This window comes from Ciconia boyciana, chromosome 2 (genome assembly GCF_034638445.1).
Source record: "Ciconia boyciana chromosome 2, ASM3463844v1, whole genome shotgun sequence".
Taxonomy (NCBI): Eukaryota; Metazoa; Chordata; class Aves; order Ciconiiformes; family Ciconiidae; genus Ciconia; species Ciconia boyciana.
In genome coordinates, this window is record NC_132935.1 from 153,395,153 (window position 1) to 153,417,229 (window position 22,077).

At 39.2% G+C, this 22,077-nt stretch overlaps 1 protein-coding gene across 15 annotated transcripts in view; it reads right to left on the reverse strand.

Moving 5' to 3' along the window:
* Positions 1-22,077, reverse strand: part of PARD3 (par-3 family cell polarity regulator) — a 463,980-nt gene that overhangs the window by 107,952 nt on the left and 333,951 nt on the right. For 11 of the 15 annotated variants that reach the window (XM_072854616.1, XM_072854615.1, XM_072854614.1 and 8 more), the window contains one exon: positions 10,820-10,930. The exons of 3 other annotated variants lie outside the window; for them this stretch is intronic. In XM_072854616.1, the coding sequence (XP_072710717.1) occupies positions 10,820-10,930 (111 nt within the window). Of the gene's footprint in view, positions 1-10,819; positions 10,931-13,307; positions 13,781-22,077 lie in introns of those variants that run through there. One more of the 15 variants, XM_072854619.1, reaches the window with a different exon arrangement.

Consider the following 22,077-nt stretch of genomic DNA (forward strand, 5'->3'; position numbering starts at 1 on the left):
TTTCCTTCTACAACACAGTAAATGGCCTTGTGAATGGAGGACAAACAGTACGTCCCAGGCGAAGAAAAACAGCTAAGGGATGGATGCGATAGGTTGAACCAGGCAGTTCCTACAGAGTATCTAGAGAGTAGCTCTCAGCAATTCAGTCACGCTAGATAGATGGATCGAGACATTTTCGACATGGATCTCTCTCTGAATTTACTCAGGTTTTTCATTATTAATTAGGATGCTATTGAATCTGCAGAAAACCCACATGAAGGAACTTTGGAGGAAAGGATTAACATTTCAAATGTTCTTGAAAAATAGAGTAGACTTCAAAAATAGAATTAACTTCAACAACAGCAACTGGAAGGTAATTTACATAGTTGGAAGAATTAAGCATACCAATTAAAAGTAGGGGAAAAATCTGTGAGTTGCTTTTTCAGGAATGGATCTGGAAGTTCTACTGGATGACAGATACTCACGAGTCAGCAATGTCAAGCTGTTGGGGAAAAAAAGACAGAGTGGGGACATAACAGCAGTCTCTGGATACTTAAGGAGGAAAAGAATAATGTTTTCCATCTCTAATGCAAGTACTAGGTATTTAAACTGCAGCAAGGATAATTTGATACTAGATGCTGTGGGCAGGGGAACTTTCTAGTGAAAAGGTAGCACAAAAGACTGCCACGGGAAGTTGTAGAGTCTATGTCATTGTAAACTGAAAAAAAACAGGATGAAACAAACATCTTGCAGGAATGGCATACCCAGGAGATCCTACCTTGGAAAAGTGATATGATCTCTCTTCTAGATCTATAATTCTGCACCTACATAGAAATTTTACACACATACATTTCCTACGTATTGGTTCTACAACAACAGAGAAACATAACAGGGACTACATATAAAAAGGGAAAAGAAAAAAAAGGTGCCCACCACCTCGAAATTAAAGAAATGCATCTACACAATCAGACTGTCTTAATTTTCTATCTCCTTCAACAAGTGCAGCCTTTCTGCCAATTAGAATATGTGATAGTACTTACTGCCTCTCTCAAGTCCCCCTCTCCTTAAGTCCCACATGCAGAAGAGATGCATGAGAATTTCAAAAACCTTTAATGAGCTACAACCCAGGAGTGCTGTAGTTAAAAAAAGAAAGGGGGAGGGATAAAGGTGATAAGGTGATTACTGTAAGTAATCACTAAGAAGAGAACAACATGCTTTTATAAGGAGTTCTATTAAAGAAGGCTATTAAAGAAGGCAGCAAAATACAAATGAAGATGTAAAGAAATGAAAAAATGCAGGAAAGAAAGTAAATATTATGCATACAAGCAGTTGAAGTGCAAACACCAATTTGAAAACAAGTGACATTGATGAAACTAAAGGAAACATTAGAATAATTTCCTCTAACCTGGTGGAATCTCTCATGTATTTCACCCCTACGTTTCCTTACCCCCTGACTTTCTTGATTCATCCTTTGTCTTTCCAAAGTGAAGATACATCCAGCAGAGTGTCTCAAACCTGCTTTCTTGGATCTTGGAGTAAACAAGTGAAAATCCTTGCTTATTTTGATTTAAAAAATCTGTACATTACCACCTTGCTTACATTTCAATGGAGCTTTCAGACTACTTTGCAGTTAACAGTCTGCAGCATTTTGGGGTGGAGGGTATGTCTGCTGTGTTTTTTTAAAGGGTATGTTTCAACCAAAGGCAAATGTATCAGGTACATAGGCAGTATAGGTCCTCCCATCTCCAAAACAAACACTACCATGACTGAAATTTTCTTTCCTTATTTTCATGTCTGATCCAAGGGTCAGTGACCCCAGCAGTGGAGGATCACCCAGATGGGCAACTGGGACAGTTATCCTGCTGGGAACCACATTGCATCAAAGAACATCTTTGCTGTCTGAAAGCAAAACGGAATTTAGTTTTTCTTTTGCATTACAAAACTGGCCAGAAGAGCTGATATTTATACTTATGACAACAGATCCCTGATCATTAGATTAACTTTGCTCTAATCTCCTATTTAGCTCTTTTGCTGGACTGAAGTAGAAAGGAAGAAGATAATGAGATTCAGCTGTTGCTGAAACACAACTTGGGAGAGCTCCTGCTTCCATCCCTCCTCACTTTAAGAGCAGTGGTTTCCTCTCTCATGCAGGCTTTCTTGGACCATTTCTTCCCCTAAATTTTTTTTTTCGAACTGGAGAACAATGCCAGCAGCACTGGTGGGTAACATCTGAGTTCTGCAGTAAGATATGTAAGGACCAGCTGTTCCCGTATGTGCAAGAAACAAATGACGCAGGCATACCATATATCAAATGGTACCATATATCATATCCTAGATCAAATCAGTCATTCCCAGATACTGCAGGCAGTAACTGGAGGTCCAGCTACAACACTCTCATCAGTTGGTTGAGCTGAGTCTATCTGGCATCTACGCTCCTCTAGCTGAAGTCTAGTAACAAAAGTGGGTATAAAATTCTGCTGCTAGCTCTATTTCAGGTCCATTATTCTATGTTTCTAGAGTACTATATATAAAGTAGCCTAATTCTGAAGTTGGAAAATGAAACAGTCTGAAGTGACAAAAAAAATACAATGAAAAACCTCACAGCAAAGCAAGGGATTATATGAATCTCATACACTGAAGTTGAAAGAAAAGGAAAAGAAAAAAAAACCCCTACCAATAGAGAATATAGCTTATAAGTCAGTATCTTTGCTCAGGACCCATAAATTAGCACCCACAACACCTCTCAGGATTCACTTCTAAAACCTTGCTGGGTCACAGTACTGAGTGAGAGCATAAATCTACAGCATGGCCAGAAACAGAGCCAGGTTTCTTATAACCCATTAAAAGGTTTGTTCTAGTAACTGGTTACAAAATAAAAGTTCCAGCTGTGGTCTGGAGGGGGGACCTATCTGCCTGTCATGAATGTATCATTAGGTGTCTTTCCGGTTAGTCAAATACTTGCTGCTGTGACTAAGAATTAGAAAAAAGAGTGGGTTTATTGCTTTATCTTACTGTTAGACTCCTGTAGTGCAGTCTGGAAAATCTGATGGGTTTTCAGTTCTGTTCAACTCAGCAACAGTAAGTTCAGTAAGTTAGTAATTATGGTACAGCTTTTTAAATTCTCAAATAAGTATTTGCTACAGCAACTCTACCACTAACAGCATAGTTTATGGCACATCAGAGGACATACTGCTGCCTTATCCTAAAGTTCTTGGCATTCTAAAGTGAAACACAACATAGTAGTGCTCTTACTTAGAACTAAAATTTCTAAGAAAGTGCTGAACTCATATGATCTGCAAGACACCTTAACCAAATTTGTAACTCAGAATATTATAAAGACCAGGTAAATTATATTTTTAAATATATTGCAAGGGACTTGGCTAGACTTTGCCCAGTACAATGTCTTGAATCACTGTAGAGGAATAACAGAGAAAATATACTTTTAGCATGATGTCTTAAAATCTCTATACTTACAATTGTAGCTAGAGAATGTGAGAAGCTTTGCTTAAAAAACTACCTCAGCAACTATTATACCACAAAAGCTTCAATTTACATATCTCCCAAAGTCAGTATTTTTATGAAGTGGAACTGGTCTGAAATGTTTTTCCAAAGCTCAGTATTCTCATGCTTAATTTCTGTGTTCTCTTACAAAAATTACCGCCGTTGATTTGTTTTCACGTCCTGCACCCTCATCCATTATGTAAAAAAACACTGCCAAAAACAATGCTACAAATCTCAGTGAAACTGGAATATCCCTTGACAAGCAGACCTCATCTCAAAATAAGTGAGAATGAGAAACACATTGCTCTGATTTTCTGATTCACAGAGGAATTTTTTCTCTCCTCTCTTACAGGCTGGGAAGGGGGTGGAAGTTTTATCAGAAAAGTTTTTACACAAGTCACTTTAGAAAATATTTATATTCTGAATGTTTGCAGTAGTAACAGATTTAGAGGTAATAGTTCTTGTGAAAGCTGTTAAGTGGCATCAAAATACAGCAGCAGCAAAACTAAAGCTGAACCTTTGTGTTATTTTAAAGACACAGATAACACTCAGGCTATGTAAGAAACAAAAATCCCCTCCTTATCATAGTATGTTGTCTTTTTTCCTAAAAGTAAAATGAAACTGCTTGATGAAAATATTTTGCTTAAGGGGAAAAAAGTTGGGGTTTTCCAATAAAAATATTATGGTCTCTCTGGGAAATCTGGAAAGACACCAAGAGTGTCCTGCTGTTCAGCCCCCTACTCCATCTGATACTTTAACAGTTCCAGATGGCCTTTACTACAGGATGACCTCCCCTCTATTCTTTTATTATGACCTTTGGGTCACAAATTATCTATAGGATGCTGCTGTCATTCTGTGAGACACCGCTGTACTCTTTCATCTAAAGAATAAAGATGCTTAAGATTGAAACTCATCTTTGTTAGGCTGACCTTCCAATGATGATCAAAACAGACAGTTATTCCAATCAATGTCATTGCTGGAGAAAATATGTTTCATTTTTTGCAACACTGACTTTAAGAAACTAAGGCATGGTTTCAAATCAGATCACTTTTGCAATTCTACTTGGCTAGAAAGCATAGCATGTTATACTCATTTAAAATATAAAAAATACTGCTGTAATGGTTTTGATGAGTTACACTGATTAGAAGGATGTAGTGGGTTTGTTTTTTGTAAGTTATTGATGTGGTTTTCATGTAAACTTCATTGATAGGAGGTAATAAAACTTTATGTAGGTTTTATTAATTATTTGTCTTTCTCTGTCATAAATGGAACACACTGAACTTGCACAGGAAAATATAATAAATAGTCCCAATGTACTAAATAAAGTAATAAGGTTAATTTCTTTCCTGCTGTCAGTAAATTCATGTTAGCAGTCTCTCGTCAGCTTGACATCAATTAATGATTTTAATTCCAGACTCTTGTCACAGTACTCACCACCCTTTTGTCTAATTAAAAAGGATGATGCATGATGAAGGGAAAACACAAGACTTCTGTTCTTGTTGTAACATTTCTATTCATTAGTATACTTTTACAACAAAGGGCTTGTGCCTTTAATGGTACTAGAGAATGATGAAGAGAAGTTTATTATATGTTGGAGATAAAGACCCTTATACCCTTAGGACACATGTAATACAGGAAGCATTTTATGGAATGACTGAATCCTTCAGGAAAAAAATATCAATGTTATTTTAACTACTAATGAACATACAGAATGTTTCACTCTAAATTTAGGAAAAATTGTTACGTGAACGAGACCCGCTGAAATGATAGCCTTGTTTACATTCACACCAAAAATGCTGTCAGCCTATCGACTGATGTCCAAAAGTAACGGCAAACCTGCCAATACGGAGACAAATGCCTGATCCACCTCTCCCGGCGGCACCTCTGCAAGACCAAGGTCCTCGGTCACCTCTCCCACTCTTTCTGCCGTGGCCTGGCCGCGGCAGCAGCATCGCCTCCTACCTCCAGCCACCGAAAGCACCGCCCCAGGCCCCACCGGAAGCCGCGGTTTCCCCCGCCATCCCCTCAGCCGCCCGCAGCCCCGCCGCAGGGCGGCCGGCCCCGCCGCGCCACGGCCGTGTGGGCAGCGCCCCCTGCCGGCCCGCCGCCCCCGCCACGGCACCACCGACACCGGCACTGGTGACAGACGCGGGTAAGGGCAACGGCGGGGTTGTGTAAATTTAATTCCCTTTGTCACCTGAAGGAACAAAAGGTTGTGTTTCCAAAATAGAAAGGGGGGGAAACTAGCGAAGGGGCAGGTGTCTTTTCCAGATGATACCTATGCCTATGGACGTACGAAGCGCGGTATTGCTTTGCTGTGTGTCAGCTGTCCCACAACACATACAGCAGAGACTGGAGTTATACGGCTGCTTTTTCAGAGCAGAGGAAGCCCCTGGCTCCAAAAGCCCCCGTCTGACTGCTCCGCCATCCTCCCAGCACTTCTGGAGCCTCTGTCACAGCGCTTCCACCAGAACAGCTCTTCAGTTCTCTTCCAAAAGGTGTCTCCTCATCTCCTCAATACCGTTCCTCACAACACAGGTGTTTAAGCACCTGATTTTGCATCCATTTCAGTGGAAGTTGAGGAAGAATACAATACTAAGATTAAAAGACTTCTGTGGTAACCCAGAGATTTACAGAACATTAGTAAAGCTCTTAAGTCAGTGTATTAGCCAAACGGAGAAAATATCCTGTAGACTCTTCTTTTAAGAGGAGGAAGTGCCTCTAGAGGCAGATTAAAGCATAAGCACTATTCGCCCATAGCTGGGATCACATACTCTGCATCATGAGATTACATTAGAATTGCAACTTTCATCTTTTAAGCATTATCTAGCAGTGAAACTTGCTGGATACAGATGAATTTGTTGAAAACTTCACAGAGAAGTATGTTTATTTCATTCCTCCGCTATCTACTACCCGGGTACAAAGAGTAAAGTTGTTTGGGTGGGGGATCACTTGGTTTGCCTGAGGAAGTCAGTCCAAGGCTGAAGACACGGCCGGCACATATGGCCTTGCCAGGAGGGTGTCAAGAATTGCACGCACCCGAGCTGAAGAAGGGCAGAACACAGGCAAAGGTTTTTGATTTGCTAAGATTTATTTTGTAATGAACACAGAGCTGCAAGGAAAATTAAAACAAAACAAAACAAAACAACAAAAAAGAAATCGAAGGGTGAAAGAGGGAGAGACAAAGGTATCAGAACTTGCTGTTAGAGTGATGACTCTCTCCAGCAAGGGCCACCAATAAAAACCAGAAGACAAAAGCAGTAGGTTTTCTGAACAGTTCTGTCTTCACATCTTCTAAGAAAGAGCCTATACTACAGGGTTTTGAAGAAGTCAGAAAACGTTTCAGGGCAATCAGGTCACAGGATGCTGATGGACACACTGGCTACATACCAAGAAAACCCTATCCTGGGAGGCCCTCAAAGACCAGATGTAGAGAGTTTCTAAAGTGGACAGGACTGTGAGCTTCCAAAGGCTTAGGTCCAATAGCACAGCAGAAGGTGACCATCCATATGAGAACTAACTAGGTTGTAATACTAATTCCTCTTGGTCATTGACAAAAGTTTCAAAATCTGGTTTTAAGTCTATCCTACATAGCAATGCCTGTGTGAAACTACAAGCAGCCTGAAGCGTCTCTGAAAGCTCAAGATATCCCACACATCCCCAATCTGTAAAATCCAAGACATTGCTCTTAGGAGGACAGGCCAACCACAGGTGCATCGGAAGAGTCTGGAATTGGTAGAAGACCTTCTATAACAAAAACAAGAAGGGCTCAAGACTGTTTCTGCAGTCTATCTGAGCAGATGTAACATCTCAGTGGTATCCAGTTTTAGTAATCCAGTGATGGACGGGATGACAGCATGGCAAAGAGGGGCTCCAAGTTAGCATATATATAAAACAGCTGTGATTTGGCACAGGAGCAGAGCTAATTCAATTCAGATCTTACTTGACTTCCTCAAGACTCTGCAGTATAGTCTCTTTCTTAGGAGACACAAGGCCAAGTTCAGAAAATCTATTGCTTAGTTTTGTCTTAAGGTTTTGATTGGTGCCATTGCTGGGGAGAAGCACCTTTTGTTACAGCACACCAGAACACACATGGATTTTCAGATCATTGTTTGGCAGACACTCAAGGGTAATGCAAGCAGACTTCTTTCTCTGGAGTGAAGCAGTGTTAAAGAATAGTGACATATGGGGACAGTGTCCTATGGCCTTGGATGAACTGTTAATCCGACATTTGGAGAATTTGCAAATAGAAAGCATTTTACAGCAATTTTGGCAAGATTGGTGGGTGATCTCCTCAGATGATGCTCCTAATTGTTCCAGTATACTGTTTCATTGAAAGCTGCCTGTATTTTCAACTAGATAATTTCATTTTCTGTTCAAAATTACTTTGAGATTGTCAGTAAATGCATACCATATACAGCTTGAGATATGCTGCTTAATAAGAAATTATTATTAATAATACATTTATAAAAGGCAATTTTATTCATTTCAATCATGGTAAATTGAAGAACATTAATTTGCTTATTTGTCTCATAATCAATATGAACACTACTTTTAAGACTTTAAAGAAAATACTATTGTAAGCACAATACTATTAAAATTATCAAGTCGAGGCATAATAATTCCATAAAATTGTGGGCATGATTGATTTTTTAATGGACCGTTCACTTGTTCTCTGACCCCCTAAGGATTTTTGCTCCTAGCCTCTCATACATAGTAAATTCATTAAATCCAACCTATTTCCCCAAAGTATTGCATCATTATAGAGGTATATAGTATCAAATACCAAGTAAAACAGAGCAAGTGAATTGTACTGCTAAAAATATCGAGAGGGAAAAAACCACAGAAAACAAAGTTAAAATAGCAGCCATTATGAACCAACACTTGTTAAGAGAGTAATATTTTACTCTATCTCCCAATAAGCATTTTGAGGCATTAATTTGCAAGAGTACTCTTCATTAATAGCATGTACCTCACAGCATTATTTTACAGGATCAAAAGGAAACTCTCTGCAATCTAACTGCAAACATATTTAGTCTCTATGGACCAAATCAACATCTGAATTTTTCAGAAACATAAGGAAGCACCTCACACATTTGGTTGCTATTTTATTGTCTTTTATTAGTTGTACATGCCACTACCTCAAGAACTTGCATTCTCTTATAGACATAACACAAAGGAAAGCAAATACACAGTTAGGGAAAGAGAGTAATGGGAGGAGGAGGACCCGTGTTACGATAACATCAAGCTGTTATGAAGTCCTGGCACATGCATTTTCTGCAGTTTCAGTGAACACATAAAACTGTTTTTATGACACGAGAAGTGAGATTCCAGGAAAGATTCAAATTGGTTAGCATAACTTGATGGACAGGGATTAGGAATTTGCTCCATGCATTGGGGGCTATACAAATAATTTCATAATTCTACCTTGGTACCCAGGGTGACTATTGCAACCTCTCTTACATCACCACACGGACAGTCTATACTCTCACCATTCTTACTGAGAGAGACAGAGAGACACAGAGAGACAGAGAGAGAGAATTAAAAGAGAGAAAACATTACTAACTCAAACCTCAAGTCTTTCTTCTTTGAGTAAAGGTATATGGCTGATTTTCTGGGGACCTAAGGTTAGTAAGAAACCCTCCATGCTGGGCAAGCTTGGGTTCAGCACTGGGGTTCATCAGGTGTGGCTAACCTTCCCCTTGCCCTGAGCTGGCTGGAGCGATGGAGGCAGCTTTCAATGTCTCTGCACCCCTGGCATGAGTTTATCCACAAAGTGGCTGGTCTGCCCATGCGTAAAGGGAAGCTGACTGCACAAACACCCTCATATCCAAAGTCACTTATTTCCTTCAGTTCCAGTATTCCCCTTTACCATTTAATCTGAAAGCACATTACTCTTAAAACAGGAACAAATTTAATGCCCTGCTTCACTTTTGTTACAAAAGAGAAAATAAAACCCAATCAGACAAGTAAAAAACAACCAAGCACTGTGATCCAGCCATCCTCTACTGTCAGAAAGGATGGAGAAAGACACGAATAAATTTTTACATTAATTTATGCTAGTATGTCTGTTAAAGAGTAAAAAATTTCCCATAATGTAATCCAAACAGATGGTCACAAATGATAAAGTTTCTGCAGTTTAACAAATTACTGCTGATCTTCAGTAACTAATAAATGTATACTTCTAGCCTGCCTTAAGTGTAACGTAAATCACTCAATCCTAAAAGAACTGAAACCAAACCATTTTAGGTTTAACTGAGGAGACTACACAAGAGTTACTGTGGCTCTGCTATTCCGGTGAGCTGTTAGAGTGATGAAGCCATCATTTATGAACTTCTGTTCTTACCTGCAGAAGACCAAGGTGCATAGAGATGATGGTCAAAGGGATCACTAGGACTAACTAGTCATACCTCCTGTACAAGGACAACAAAATTCCCTCCATAGTTCCTGCATCAATCCTCAATTTATGGCTGAGCTATAGCATAATTTTTAGATAAATCATTCCAATTCATAGTTCACTTTCACTGCTAAATGTATCTGAATCTATTTACCATTCAGCATTCAAACTTTGTAACCCTTTAAAGTGTCTCCTTACTGAAGATTTGTCTACTCAAAGAGGTCTTCTCTCCATGCGCATCCCAGAATACTAGTTAATTTACAACCGAAGCTTTCCAAGATGTTGACTAAATTGATGTAAGAGATACCAGAGTCTAAGCCCCAATACCTAGGGCTACAAGAGACAGGATGAAAAGTAGATTGGAAATGTTGAGAAGAGCATATGACATATATATTATATAGGGTTTTAATGTTAAGGGAAGCTGACAAGGAAAAATAGAGGTACTCACCACTCATTTTTACAATTAGCAGTTTAATATACATATCATTCCATAAACAGACTGCATGACACATAAATAGACTGAACTCCAGTGACAAATACACTGATAAGTATAATTTTTAGGGTTTTTTTCTAAATATATCAATGAAAAAACTAGATATGCAAGACTTTGAAGAAAAATACAAAACATATTTCATTCTATATAAATATTTGTTTTCTGAAAATGTCAATAAAATCAGTTATAGAATGTATAGAGAAAACATTTCATATTATTACTCCAGTTTCCTCAATAAGGAAAGGAGCTCTGGGTCTATAAAAGATGCTTAATGCAGCCAAAGAAGCTGTTGATACTAACGTCCAAAATAAATCCAGCTTTGTCTTGTTATTTAAAGTATATAAACATATCAACATTTGGGAAATTTCATCAGTGAAAATGGAACTTCAGTTATTTAATTTAAAAAACAAACTCTCTCTATCAAGGTTTAAGCAAATACTGAAGTCTACCTCTCCTGTTCTTGCTTCATTCGTATTCTCTCCTCTTCTGAAGTAAGAGCTTCCTGCACTTTTATTTTACCAGTTTTCTCACTCTTGTCATCTTTGCGATGTTTGCCAAACCTGTTAATAACACACAAAAAAAGAATCTAACTTGTGAAATGAACAAAACTGTATTTTCCTTTTCCTATGACAAAGAGAGTCGTCCAAGAAGGGCTGCTTGGAAACCAGGAAGGGACAGTGCAAAGACCTCAGAATCTCAATTTTTAATATTTTCAGGCTGCTTTGGGGGTTTTTGTGTAGGGTTTTTTTATTTTATTTTTATTTCACTCCTCTTAAAACTTAATAGAATTCCTCACTAAAGAACAGAACAAAACAAAACAAAAAAAATAGGACCACATTCCTTTTTTCTGCCAGGATTTTGGGGTCACTATTCTTAAATACAATGCCAAACAATGTTTTAGTCAAAATTATTACTACCAAAGAACGCAACTCAACTTTACGGTAAGTGAAGGCTTTCATGTATGAACTGCAAGAGACACTGCGCTGTGTATCTGACAACTGCCCCATATGCAGTAACACTCTCCACACCCGTCCCACAAGAGCAGTTTCACCACACAGTGGATGCCATCCAAAAATGGAAATTTATTCTTTTTCAGCACCAAGGTTTTTTTAAACTTTGTTACTCGTGACTCTTTTCACCCGAGGGTGTTCTAGTGCAAGGAGGGTGAGTGGAGGGATGGAGCTGGCTGGGCTGTCCCAGACGGAGCGGGATGCTGCCAACCCAGTGTTCGCCCTCCTCATGTCTCCTCTTCCCCTCTACCAGCTACATTTCAAGTATTTTAGGTTTCTTCCATATTTGCACATTCCACTGTTTTCTGTTAGACTTTCAGGGAGAGCACAGTTTGGCATTTGAGATACTCAGTTATTATTAGGACAAAATTGCGTTTATTTCTTAGGTATTTCAGACTTACTCTGAAAGGGATGACTTTTGTACAGAGCAAACTAAACAAACACATAAATATAGCCCTTAAGTACATGTAAAGTTTAGATAACAATTTTCTATTTAAGGCAGAAGGGATAACACACATGTATTAAACAGTATCTTATTATAATACATACCTTTTAAATGAGGGATCATTTATCATACCAAAAGCAGCAAGAATTTTACTTTTTCTTAATCAAACGCTCAGATGAGAGCAGACTGACACTTGTGGCTCTTCACACTCAGGTTCACATCAAAAGTGAAATGAAAGCACTGAAACATGCAAAGTCCAGCAATGGTGCAGACAGGACACCTCAAATGCTCACAAACAGTGAAATAAAACACAGAGTTCTTAAAACTTTCCTCTGACCCATGAATGTAAACTGTTTAAAATATTTAGAGTCCACCAGGTATTTATAATATTTTCCCTTTTTTTCCTGTTGATGCTAGTACAAAGCCATTGTGTGGGCGGAAGACATACCACACAGCGACCCTGCAGAAAGATTAATTTCTGGCCACTCGGTCAGGAGATACTATACTGCATAACCACATTTATGGCTCTTAGGGCAGCTGTTTAAAAACACAACAACACAAAAGTACAGTGTAGGAGCATGTACACAAACTTTGAAGTGCGTGGCTGTACTCCACAGTTCCCAGATTACTCATTTCCAAAGTAATTCAGGCATATGAAAACTAAAAGTGTTCATTAATAATCATCTGAAAAGGGAAAAGCAGGGGCCGTGATAGGGTTAAGAAACACAAAATACTACATAAAGTCTCTGATTTTATAATATATGTAAAACTGACATACTCAAATTCAGTGACTAGAAAGACCAGCATGTATCTTTTAAAACATCCACCTATTTATTAGAGAGTAGTCAAAACCATTACACAAAACATTTACATTGATGACACAAGAGATTCAAATCAAGTTCTGGATGTCGTACACCAGACAGAAGAGCATGGTTAATTTAAAATAGCCCTAAATCCTCTAGCCAGGAGTTTTGGCAGAAAAACAGTGGAACTGAGCCATTTTACCCTGATACACAGAGAGTGCCAGGGGTGGCAGGGGTCTGACTGACAGAACACACAGAGCTGCGAGGAGACAGACAACATATGTGGTACTGTAACACCGCATCTCTGGGATGCCCGTGTTTGCTTCTGTCTCCTGCCCTTCCTTGACCCATTCAAAATGTCAGGCAAAGCAAAGGAACCAAATTCTGGAGTAGCCAGTTTATTTTTGAAAAAGAACTAGTGGTCAACAAAAAAAAAAAAGAAAAAAAAAAAAAAGAGAAAATTGAATTAGTTATTACCCATCAGGTTTTGGCAGCAAAACAGAATTTCTACCACCACAAATCAATTAATTGCAAATATGAACAGAAATATATTGAAATCAATACCTTATTGAAAAAAATAAAGTACACAGGACATTTTTAATAATCCTTGTAAGCAATCTAGTAAATGTCTGGTCAGGCTGCATGATTGTGGGGAGAGTACTTCTAATGTTAACATATAACGCAGACCTAGCAAAAATCAATGGTTTGAGTTTCCAGATCCAACCATTCAAGTCCAGAACACACCACGCTCGTGCTGCGTGGCATGAGGCAGAGGTGGGTTTACCGCGCGGGCAGCGCTCAGAGCAGCAGTAGGGTTCAATTTGCTTTGACTCATGAGCAAGCTGTGGCAACAACCCTTCTTCTCTTTCAGGGTTTTCTTCTGATCATCTGGGAATGAATATTCCTTCTGCCCTCGGGGACAGTCCTGATAAAGTCTCCAGAAGACATCTGGTCCTTTCCCAGGCATTTCAAAGGGTGGCCATATTGTCCCCACTCTGACAGGAGACTTTCCAGTGCCCATCTCTGACAAGCTCTGTGGTCATCCTGGCAGTGGACAGCCTGGCAGAGTATGAACCACGGTGGTCTTGCAAAGTTGCCTTCTCTGGACTTTGTCACCCGCGGAAGTGACATATCTGCCATAATCACCACTGCCTGTAACAAGTTCAGCAACATTAACTGCACTGTCCCTACACTCGAACCCAGAATAATCAACGCTGTCCTCCCCCCTCCCTGATTGTGGCTTTGTGTTTTTAACAGCATCACCGCACAGATAGCATCTCCATGATAATCCTAAGTCATGGAGCTGCAGAACAGTTTGGAAACACACTGCCCTAAATGACTCTGGCTCTGAACAAGTCTGCATACTTTTAGCAAGACCTCTGTGCAAAAATATTTACAAGTTCCAGATTTCTCTTTTCCACCGAGATCGCAAGTCTAACAGCATCTCTGTTAAGCTTCAGCTTACAATAGTAGAAGTGACAGACAAACAAAGGAAAAACATTTTCCAGGCTCCACCAAGCACTTGAGAAAGGTGTTTAAAAGAACTGCGATGGGGATACATATGTACACATACACACGCACACACACACACACACAGAGAGAGCCCTTTTATTTCTGTAGGAGCAGTCAACACTCCCCACTCCAAACATCATTCAAATGTTTTGGTAAGATTACTCTTGCTAACAATAAGTGTGTTTGCTATTTATTTCTATTGAAAGTGTTTACGCCATGAAGTACGATTTATAGTCATAATGAAACCCACAGCCCAAATCAGCATCCTCTCCACCAAATTTACAACAGACATTTATAAATTATTTAACATTCATATTCAAGCCAAGTTTAACTACAGAAGACCAACATCCAGCAATCCTAAGGCACACCATTAAAGCAAGCTGTTACACTCCCTCAACTGTACTGTGGTGACTACACTGGTGCCAAGCTATTCAAAATCACCCGTCTTTCTGATTTCCTCAGGTAGATGTTTCCTACTCTGATTCATGAATATTAAGTAAAACAGAACACTTAGAAATAAAAATAACAGTATTGAGACCACTGAAATTCAAGCAGTCTATGCAATATCCTTTCAAAACAGCAAATGCACATCCTACAGCCACCCTGCACTGCCTTCACAAGTCAGTGGCAAAGCCCTTCCCTGCTGCTCTCCAGTGGCCCTTGTGTAGTTGTGTGAGTCAAAAGAAGCAAAGCATGGGTCAGGTCCCAAGAAATACTCCCAGTATTTAAAACACCCCAATTTGAATGCATCGGCCCAGTGAAAAGATCTGGCTTACCTTTGTAAAAGTTTCACCTTCTTAAACGTGCAAGTGGTATAGTCCCTGACTTGCCCCATGAAGATTAATATGTGTGACACCTTCCCCACAACCCACCAGCACTTGCATCATTGTGAAGCTTACTTCTTTACTGCTCAGGTACTCAAAATGAAGGGAAGATGGAATTAGGATTTATGTCCCATACATGACCCATGGCAATTTTGGAACCTTACTGCTTCCAATACTGTTTTTTCCATAATGCATATATTGAATGTCCTGGCACACCTGCATTATAACTTCCCCCTCTGAAGTAACTGCTCACTTAACAACCTAAGGCTGGAAACTCCCAAAGTGCAATTGTTAACGATATCTCCCTTGTAAAATACCAATCACCATCCATTTGTCCTGTGTCAGAGAGACTCTAGACTTTTGCAAGGACATGGCCTTGAGGATGCTGCCAAGTGATTTGATCCCAGCCCTCGCTCCTCACTTCACAGATGCAGGAGCTGTTCTCTGCTGCACGCAGCTGGTTAGCAAGTGCCTGAAGCACCTGGAGATTTCCAGGCACTTGTCTGAACCTGTGATGGTCTCATTCTCATTGCTGTGAGGCTGGCTGCTGGGATACTTGTTGCAGTTCTTACAAATACAAATGAAATTACAACTTGCCTTCTGAAGCAGACATGAGAACTCCACCTCTCAGGATCTGTGCACCATCAACGTTCCTTGCATCAGTGAAAAGGAGGACAGCGTTTAAAAACAAAGGTAAGAACTACTGTTGGAATTAAAAAACAAAACAGTGCAGAAAAAGAGCATCTGTGACACTTATGTTCAGACAATCCTGGGAATCTAATTCCAGGCTCCTGTCACTTGCTAAGTTCAGTACCAACAATTTGACTGTGAGCTATAAAAGCCCTACCTAAATCAGTGCACAAGATACCAATGCACAGACAAAGCTACCACATGAGGTGCAGCAAAATTGCACACGCTACTGCCTCACAAAGTTACCATATTCATGACTAAAAAAGCTCTGATGCCAAAGCTTGAGCTACACCAGATACTGTGGAGCCCCTGCAGCCATAGCAGCACAACACTGACCTGTGGCCACCGCTTCCCCCAGTCTGAATTCTTAGAAGCAGAGCACAGAATATTATTACTCATGGTGGAAAATAAAGAGCAAAAGGAAAGTGCACATTTTCCTCCAAACCCCAAATAATAAAAACAATTACCTTTCTGTTCATAAACATATTCTTTCATAGACATAGCTTAATACTTCTTTGAGGACACATACTGTATGGTTATAGAATAATCTCTTTATAATAGTAACAACATCTATAAATACAGGAACACTACCTCACGTAACAGCTAGTTTATTCAGTAGCTCTCGCTTCTAAACCCTGTCATAAAAAGTATAGCTAAAAAGTAGTTTAATTTTATTCTGTAACTGCATAAGCAAAAGCTTCAAGAAAAAACTTCTATGACTAATTGAAATACAGGTCGTAAATTAAAAATGCCCTGTCTATCCAAGAGTGTGAGAAATTGATGAAAGAGAGCAGCTGAAATCTTGTTCACTCTAATTGCCAAGATACTCCAGGGTTCTACTTAATTTATAGCTTCTTAATTCTCCTTTTACATTAAGGGTTAGAGAAAGTTTCAAGATAAGTGTAAATGCTCAAAGTCATATTCACAGATCCACAGACGATCCTCAAATTCAGCCAACAATGGCAATCACAGTAAGTGAAGAAATTAAAAAATGTAAGAGGACCATTTTTTAAAAGTATGATCTCTAGAATATTACAGCCAAGTCACATCAGAGGAAAGGACCATCCTCAAACCCTGTGATACTAGTTTGTCACATTATTATTAATAAAAAGACGAGAACACCGACCTATATGCCTGAAGCTTGACCCTCAAATAGGAAATCCCATGAACTCGGGATAATCTAATCAAACTAAAATGCATACCTAAACCTCTCTGTCAGCCCCTAGCTGGCTTACTTTCAAGCTTACTTGCTTGAATGACTGTCACCAACTAGGAGGTGGCCTAATGCAAAGCCTATCACACTCAACAGAGAGGCACTGACTAGCCAGTGCCTTCAGTGGCTTTGGGCCAATGCATCAGAGCAACTAAACAGTGCGAGACTCAACAGAGAAGATAATGCAGCAGAACATTTAAAGAACAAGCTCAAGCTACAACATAATGCCATATATATAAAATATGTGAAACGTATATAAAATACACATGTAGACATAAAGAACATGTAAGTGATTTTGCATAAATATATAGACAGAACAAATGAAGAAAGGAGGATGTATGAGTGGTAGCAACAGAAATTCCACATTTACAACCTATCTCAAAAATAGCTTCAGTTTAAAAGTATATATATCAGCATCCTCGATATAAAAAAAAATACATATAATCTGCTAAATGGATTTTACTCTGATGCGTTACTGATGAGATCATTGTCGTCTGCCAAATCATCCACGTATTTCATTAGAATAAAGAGCTATAGAAGAAACATGCATTAGCTGATTAATGAAAAAACACAAAAACTGATTGAGACAGAAGTTCAGTAGCATTATGTTCCTTAACAGAAAAAAGACCATCGTTAAAAATTAACAAATGGTAAGTGTCTTGAGCTATTCTATCAGTGCTTTCTGTCTTCAAGCCATGCTCTTTTCCTCACATAGCAAACAGTATTCACACACACACACAACCTAACACCACTCAAAGGATTTTGCAATGATTTCTCTAATCTTTTTCACCCTGCTGTATCAGCAAAATCATAAGATTTATTTTGCAAAAGATTATTGTGACACGCGAAAATACTCTGTTCCTAAAATAAAATTTAATAAGCATAAACAAGGATTCAACATAGCACACAAACAAAAACTACCCTGGCTAGTGATGACTTGACGGTTTACAATCCTTCCTTTCAAAGCAAAATTGTGCAAGCACTATCTTTAAAAATATGCTTGTAAGTGCAAACATTTACATATTTGCAATGTATTTCTAGAAATAGCCAGTTATCACGTCTAATCAAATTAGTAGATTGAATTCTACTTGTTAGGAGGGAGTGGAATGACTGCTGGAGTGACTCAGCAGCAGCACTGTCCTGAGATGATACAGAAGCACTGATGTACAGGCAGCAGGAGCGAGGCACCTTGATGTAGGAGCTTGTGGGCATAGTTAAAATGAACATTTATAACTTTTCATTTTCCATGGGTTTCCTTGCCTATGTTAAAACTGATAAAGCAGAAATCCTTCTGGTGCAACGTTCAGCAGAAGATCCCTGCCAGGAAGGTTCCCAGAGAGCTCTGCTGTCCCAAACCAGGAAAGGGGCATTACAAAAGGACACAAGTAACTCATGAAAATGGAGAATACCTCTGGAGAGGTAGACTTCTACCTCTTCAGAGCAATAAAGTTTGCCTTCAGGCAATAGGGAAACTCATGTGCTTAGTCATGAACACAGAAATTTAAACCAGTAGAGCCAAAGTGGTTGTCACTCCAAATTATCAGCCCTCTCTGAAGTTGCCACCCTGTGCGTAAGTACTGTAAAGTACATGGAGGTCTTCTGTGATGTATTCACACATTTTCTCCCACCACCCTCTGCCTCACTCTCCAAACATTAAAAACCATTTTTCAGCACTGTTCAGGTGGGGATTCTAGTACATCTCGCCAAACTAAGGCTACTCAAAAACAACAGTGAGGATGGCACATAAATCACAATACTTCGTGTGCAACATCACCAGTGATTCCCACAACAACTTCTGGGAAAGAAGTGGAAACTACGTATGGGATCGGTAACCTTTTCCAGCCACTGAAGCTTAATCTGCCTGTCTTTGTGAGTCAGTATCCCAACTTCATAGAAAATGGGTACGATGCCAAACCAAGAGACATGTCATGAGGTTTCATTCAATTATTTTCATAAACAGTTTTGCTAACATTTCCTGAAAGGCATGACACAACAAGCAGAATATTATTCACACCAATTCGCTCTCTTTTCACAACTTAAGCATTTGTAATATTTACTTCCAGCATAAAATGGTGGAACTTTTAAAAACAGATTTCTTTTATGGTGAGACCATCTGTTTGCAAATTTCTAAACAGAAGATAATCTTCTTGCATTGCCTCTCATGATTGCCTAAAGCTAGCTGAGGCCACTGACAGCTCTAATAAATAAATTAATTAATTAATCACAAGAAATAAGGAAAAAACCTAACAATGAATCTAAACTACTGCAGTTTAAAAACAGGCTGAGAAGGTCAAAGGAAGAGGGGATAATTTTACAATGATAATATTTGAAAGACAGCAGCAAGTCAGCGAACAGACAAGAGATTCTTCTGTTGTATGGCCGAATCAACTCGGTAAGCAATACCACAATGTACTAAAAGGCACCATAAATAACTCATTTTCATGGTGGTCAGCCAAAACCTGTTAAACTGTGGATTGAGGCATCCCTGAAGGAATCAGGAATAAAAAAGAAAGTTTCTACTTAGATACAACTGTGTTAGCAATCATCAATGATGGGAACAACCACAGAAGCAGTACATGACATTTTAATGGATGTTTCATAACAGTCTAAGCATTTTAAAGTTTGCTTGTGTGGCAAAAACTCTTTAATGTTGTGCATGTATTCAAAAAAGAGAGCGGTTATTGACCACAAAGTTACTTGCCCCAAGATTAAATTTGATACACTAAGTGTGTGCTATTTGTCAGTGAAGAAAGTAGCTCATACATGTGACACAGCCAAGCTAATTCAGTCTTCTAATAGATAATGTAATCTTAATGGGCAACATATCCTTTCATTACTGTCATTTAATGTACTTACAAATGCTCCTGTCCCCCCTCTCAGACAGAATTTGCCCATCAAGACTGCAGTGCCCTGTTAGGTAATTCAGTACTGGGCAGTAAGATGTTAAACAGTAATTGAAAAAACGTAAACACAAATTGCAAAAAAATAAAGTCTCACTTGCAAAGTAAAGAGCAGGCTCCTGAAAAAGTCTGAGTGAATGCCTCCAGTATGTCAACTTGTCTTTCACCGACTGTGTACATAGAAACAGGCATACAACCCTCTACTTTGCAATACATAAGACCATACATAGGGATAAAAAAATATTCCCAAATTCTAAGCAGCAGCAGCAGCCTACTATTAACAAGTGTCTGGCTATCTAAAGTACAATGTAGTTATTCTTCTATAACATAAGCAATTTTTCTGAGTTGGGGTAAAATGCTCCTTCCCAGTGTGCTGGGTGCCAAGTCCAGTTGACCGTCTCTTGCTCACGCTGTACTGAGCAGGTCACAAAACCTTACCCCAGCGCTCCCCACCTGACAACTGCTCCCCTGCAACCATGCAGCGAGATGGGCACGCTTCTGTTGTTGCATTTGTCACACTCCACAGATTAGTTTAAAAATTGTGGACCAATTTAGGTATTAATAGTACTACATTGTATGCCTCTAATTACCAGTGTCCACTAAGAGCGCTTAGAGAGAGTGTTTAAACCATGGCTACTCTTCAACGCGTTTCTCTCCACAACTATACTTCTAATTCCTGCTCTGTTCATTTTAATGCATTATTGTTTCAAAATACAATGCTTCAAAATTGCAAATTACGTCTGGCTCAAGGGCTGATTATGAGAAATACTAGCACTTCTGCCTCTGCGTGAATAACTCTGATAATAATGAGAGATTGATTGAGCTCCAAGAAGTCCAAATGATGAGAAGGGTCAATTTGAACATTTCTATTAGCTTCTTTTGTTAAATCTAACACTTTGCCAGGCCAGAGACAAATACTGCATCTGGTTACCATGATTTTTTCCAACCCTACAGAAGTACAATTTAGAAAATGGGTACTGGTCTAAAGGCAGACCTTATAAGAAATGCTAATGAAACATAAAAACCCACCCATTTTACTGGCACTCAAGAGAAGGCAAAAAAAAAAAAAAAAGAAAAAAGAAAAGTTGCAAGGGAAATTTGCTTCAACACTTTTGAGGCAGAAAAGGAAAAAAAACCCTCAGTAATACAAAGTGTCTTCATAACTCCATTTTTCAACTGAAACGCTCGCTTGCATTTATATGAGCGTGGCATGCCTTATGTAAACGTGACCTACAACAAGAAAATCACTAAAGATGCTTGCTAAGCACATGCAACAGGCAGAGAAACGAGGACTCAAATGTAATACACTGGCTAGTTAGACCAGGAAATTGCAGTAACATTATTCCAACAACTTAGTCTTGCAGCCTTGCAATTACACTGTATAAAATCAGCAAAGGTTAACATAGACACACAAAAAGTTAATCAAACTTCTGGCAGTTCATCCGGAACCTTCCAAAGATTAAAACTTCCCTACAGATCTCATTACCTAGAAATGTTAATAAGTCAGTCAGCACTTTTTCTGTCAATTACTGAAAACCTTTGTTGATACACATCTCCTAGAAAATAAGCTCTGTAGGGTAAATTAAGCAATAGGTGATGTCTCTATATCTTTAGCCTCATTCACATATTTACATGTATAGGAGGTAGGGAAGGGACAGATGTTTTCCAGCAGAGGACAACAGACGACACTGTAGGATCTGTGGGACAAGTCTAACCAAAATATCCTTAAAGCCCACAGGAGCGTGCAGCTGCCATTCTCTTCTCAGAGGACACCTACAACACTGAACAGCAATTCCCCTTGCTGAGCTGCAGCACTGGAGTGCTGGTGGCTGTAGGTTACAGTCTAGGGTCTCCTGTCCCATTCTGGGTTCCACACTGCCACCTAAGTCCCTTTGGGGATAAAAAAAATTAACTTTAATTAAAAAAAAAATAGTGCCAATAGGATACTTTTACAAGGTACTCTAGAGCACAAGTAAATTAAGCTACATTGAATCTATACTGTCATAAAAACAGAGGGCAAAAAATAACAGGTACACTATTTTGAAAGTTTGCTACAAAGACAGGGCTAAGGCACAGGACCTAGCCTGAGCCAAGGCTCTTGCTAGTATACATTAGCATGCCATTCCGGGCTGCACATACCTCTGTCTATTCTATCAGCTGATATTCTGCCCTGCAGCACGAAAATTTACTTTACATCTGCAGTATCTTCTGGGTGGAAAATGAAGAGCGAGACTTTGCACCGCAGTAGCACCACCGGAACAAACCATCTCTGCAGTGGATGCAACAAGACTCAGGTGGATCATCGCTGGG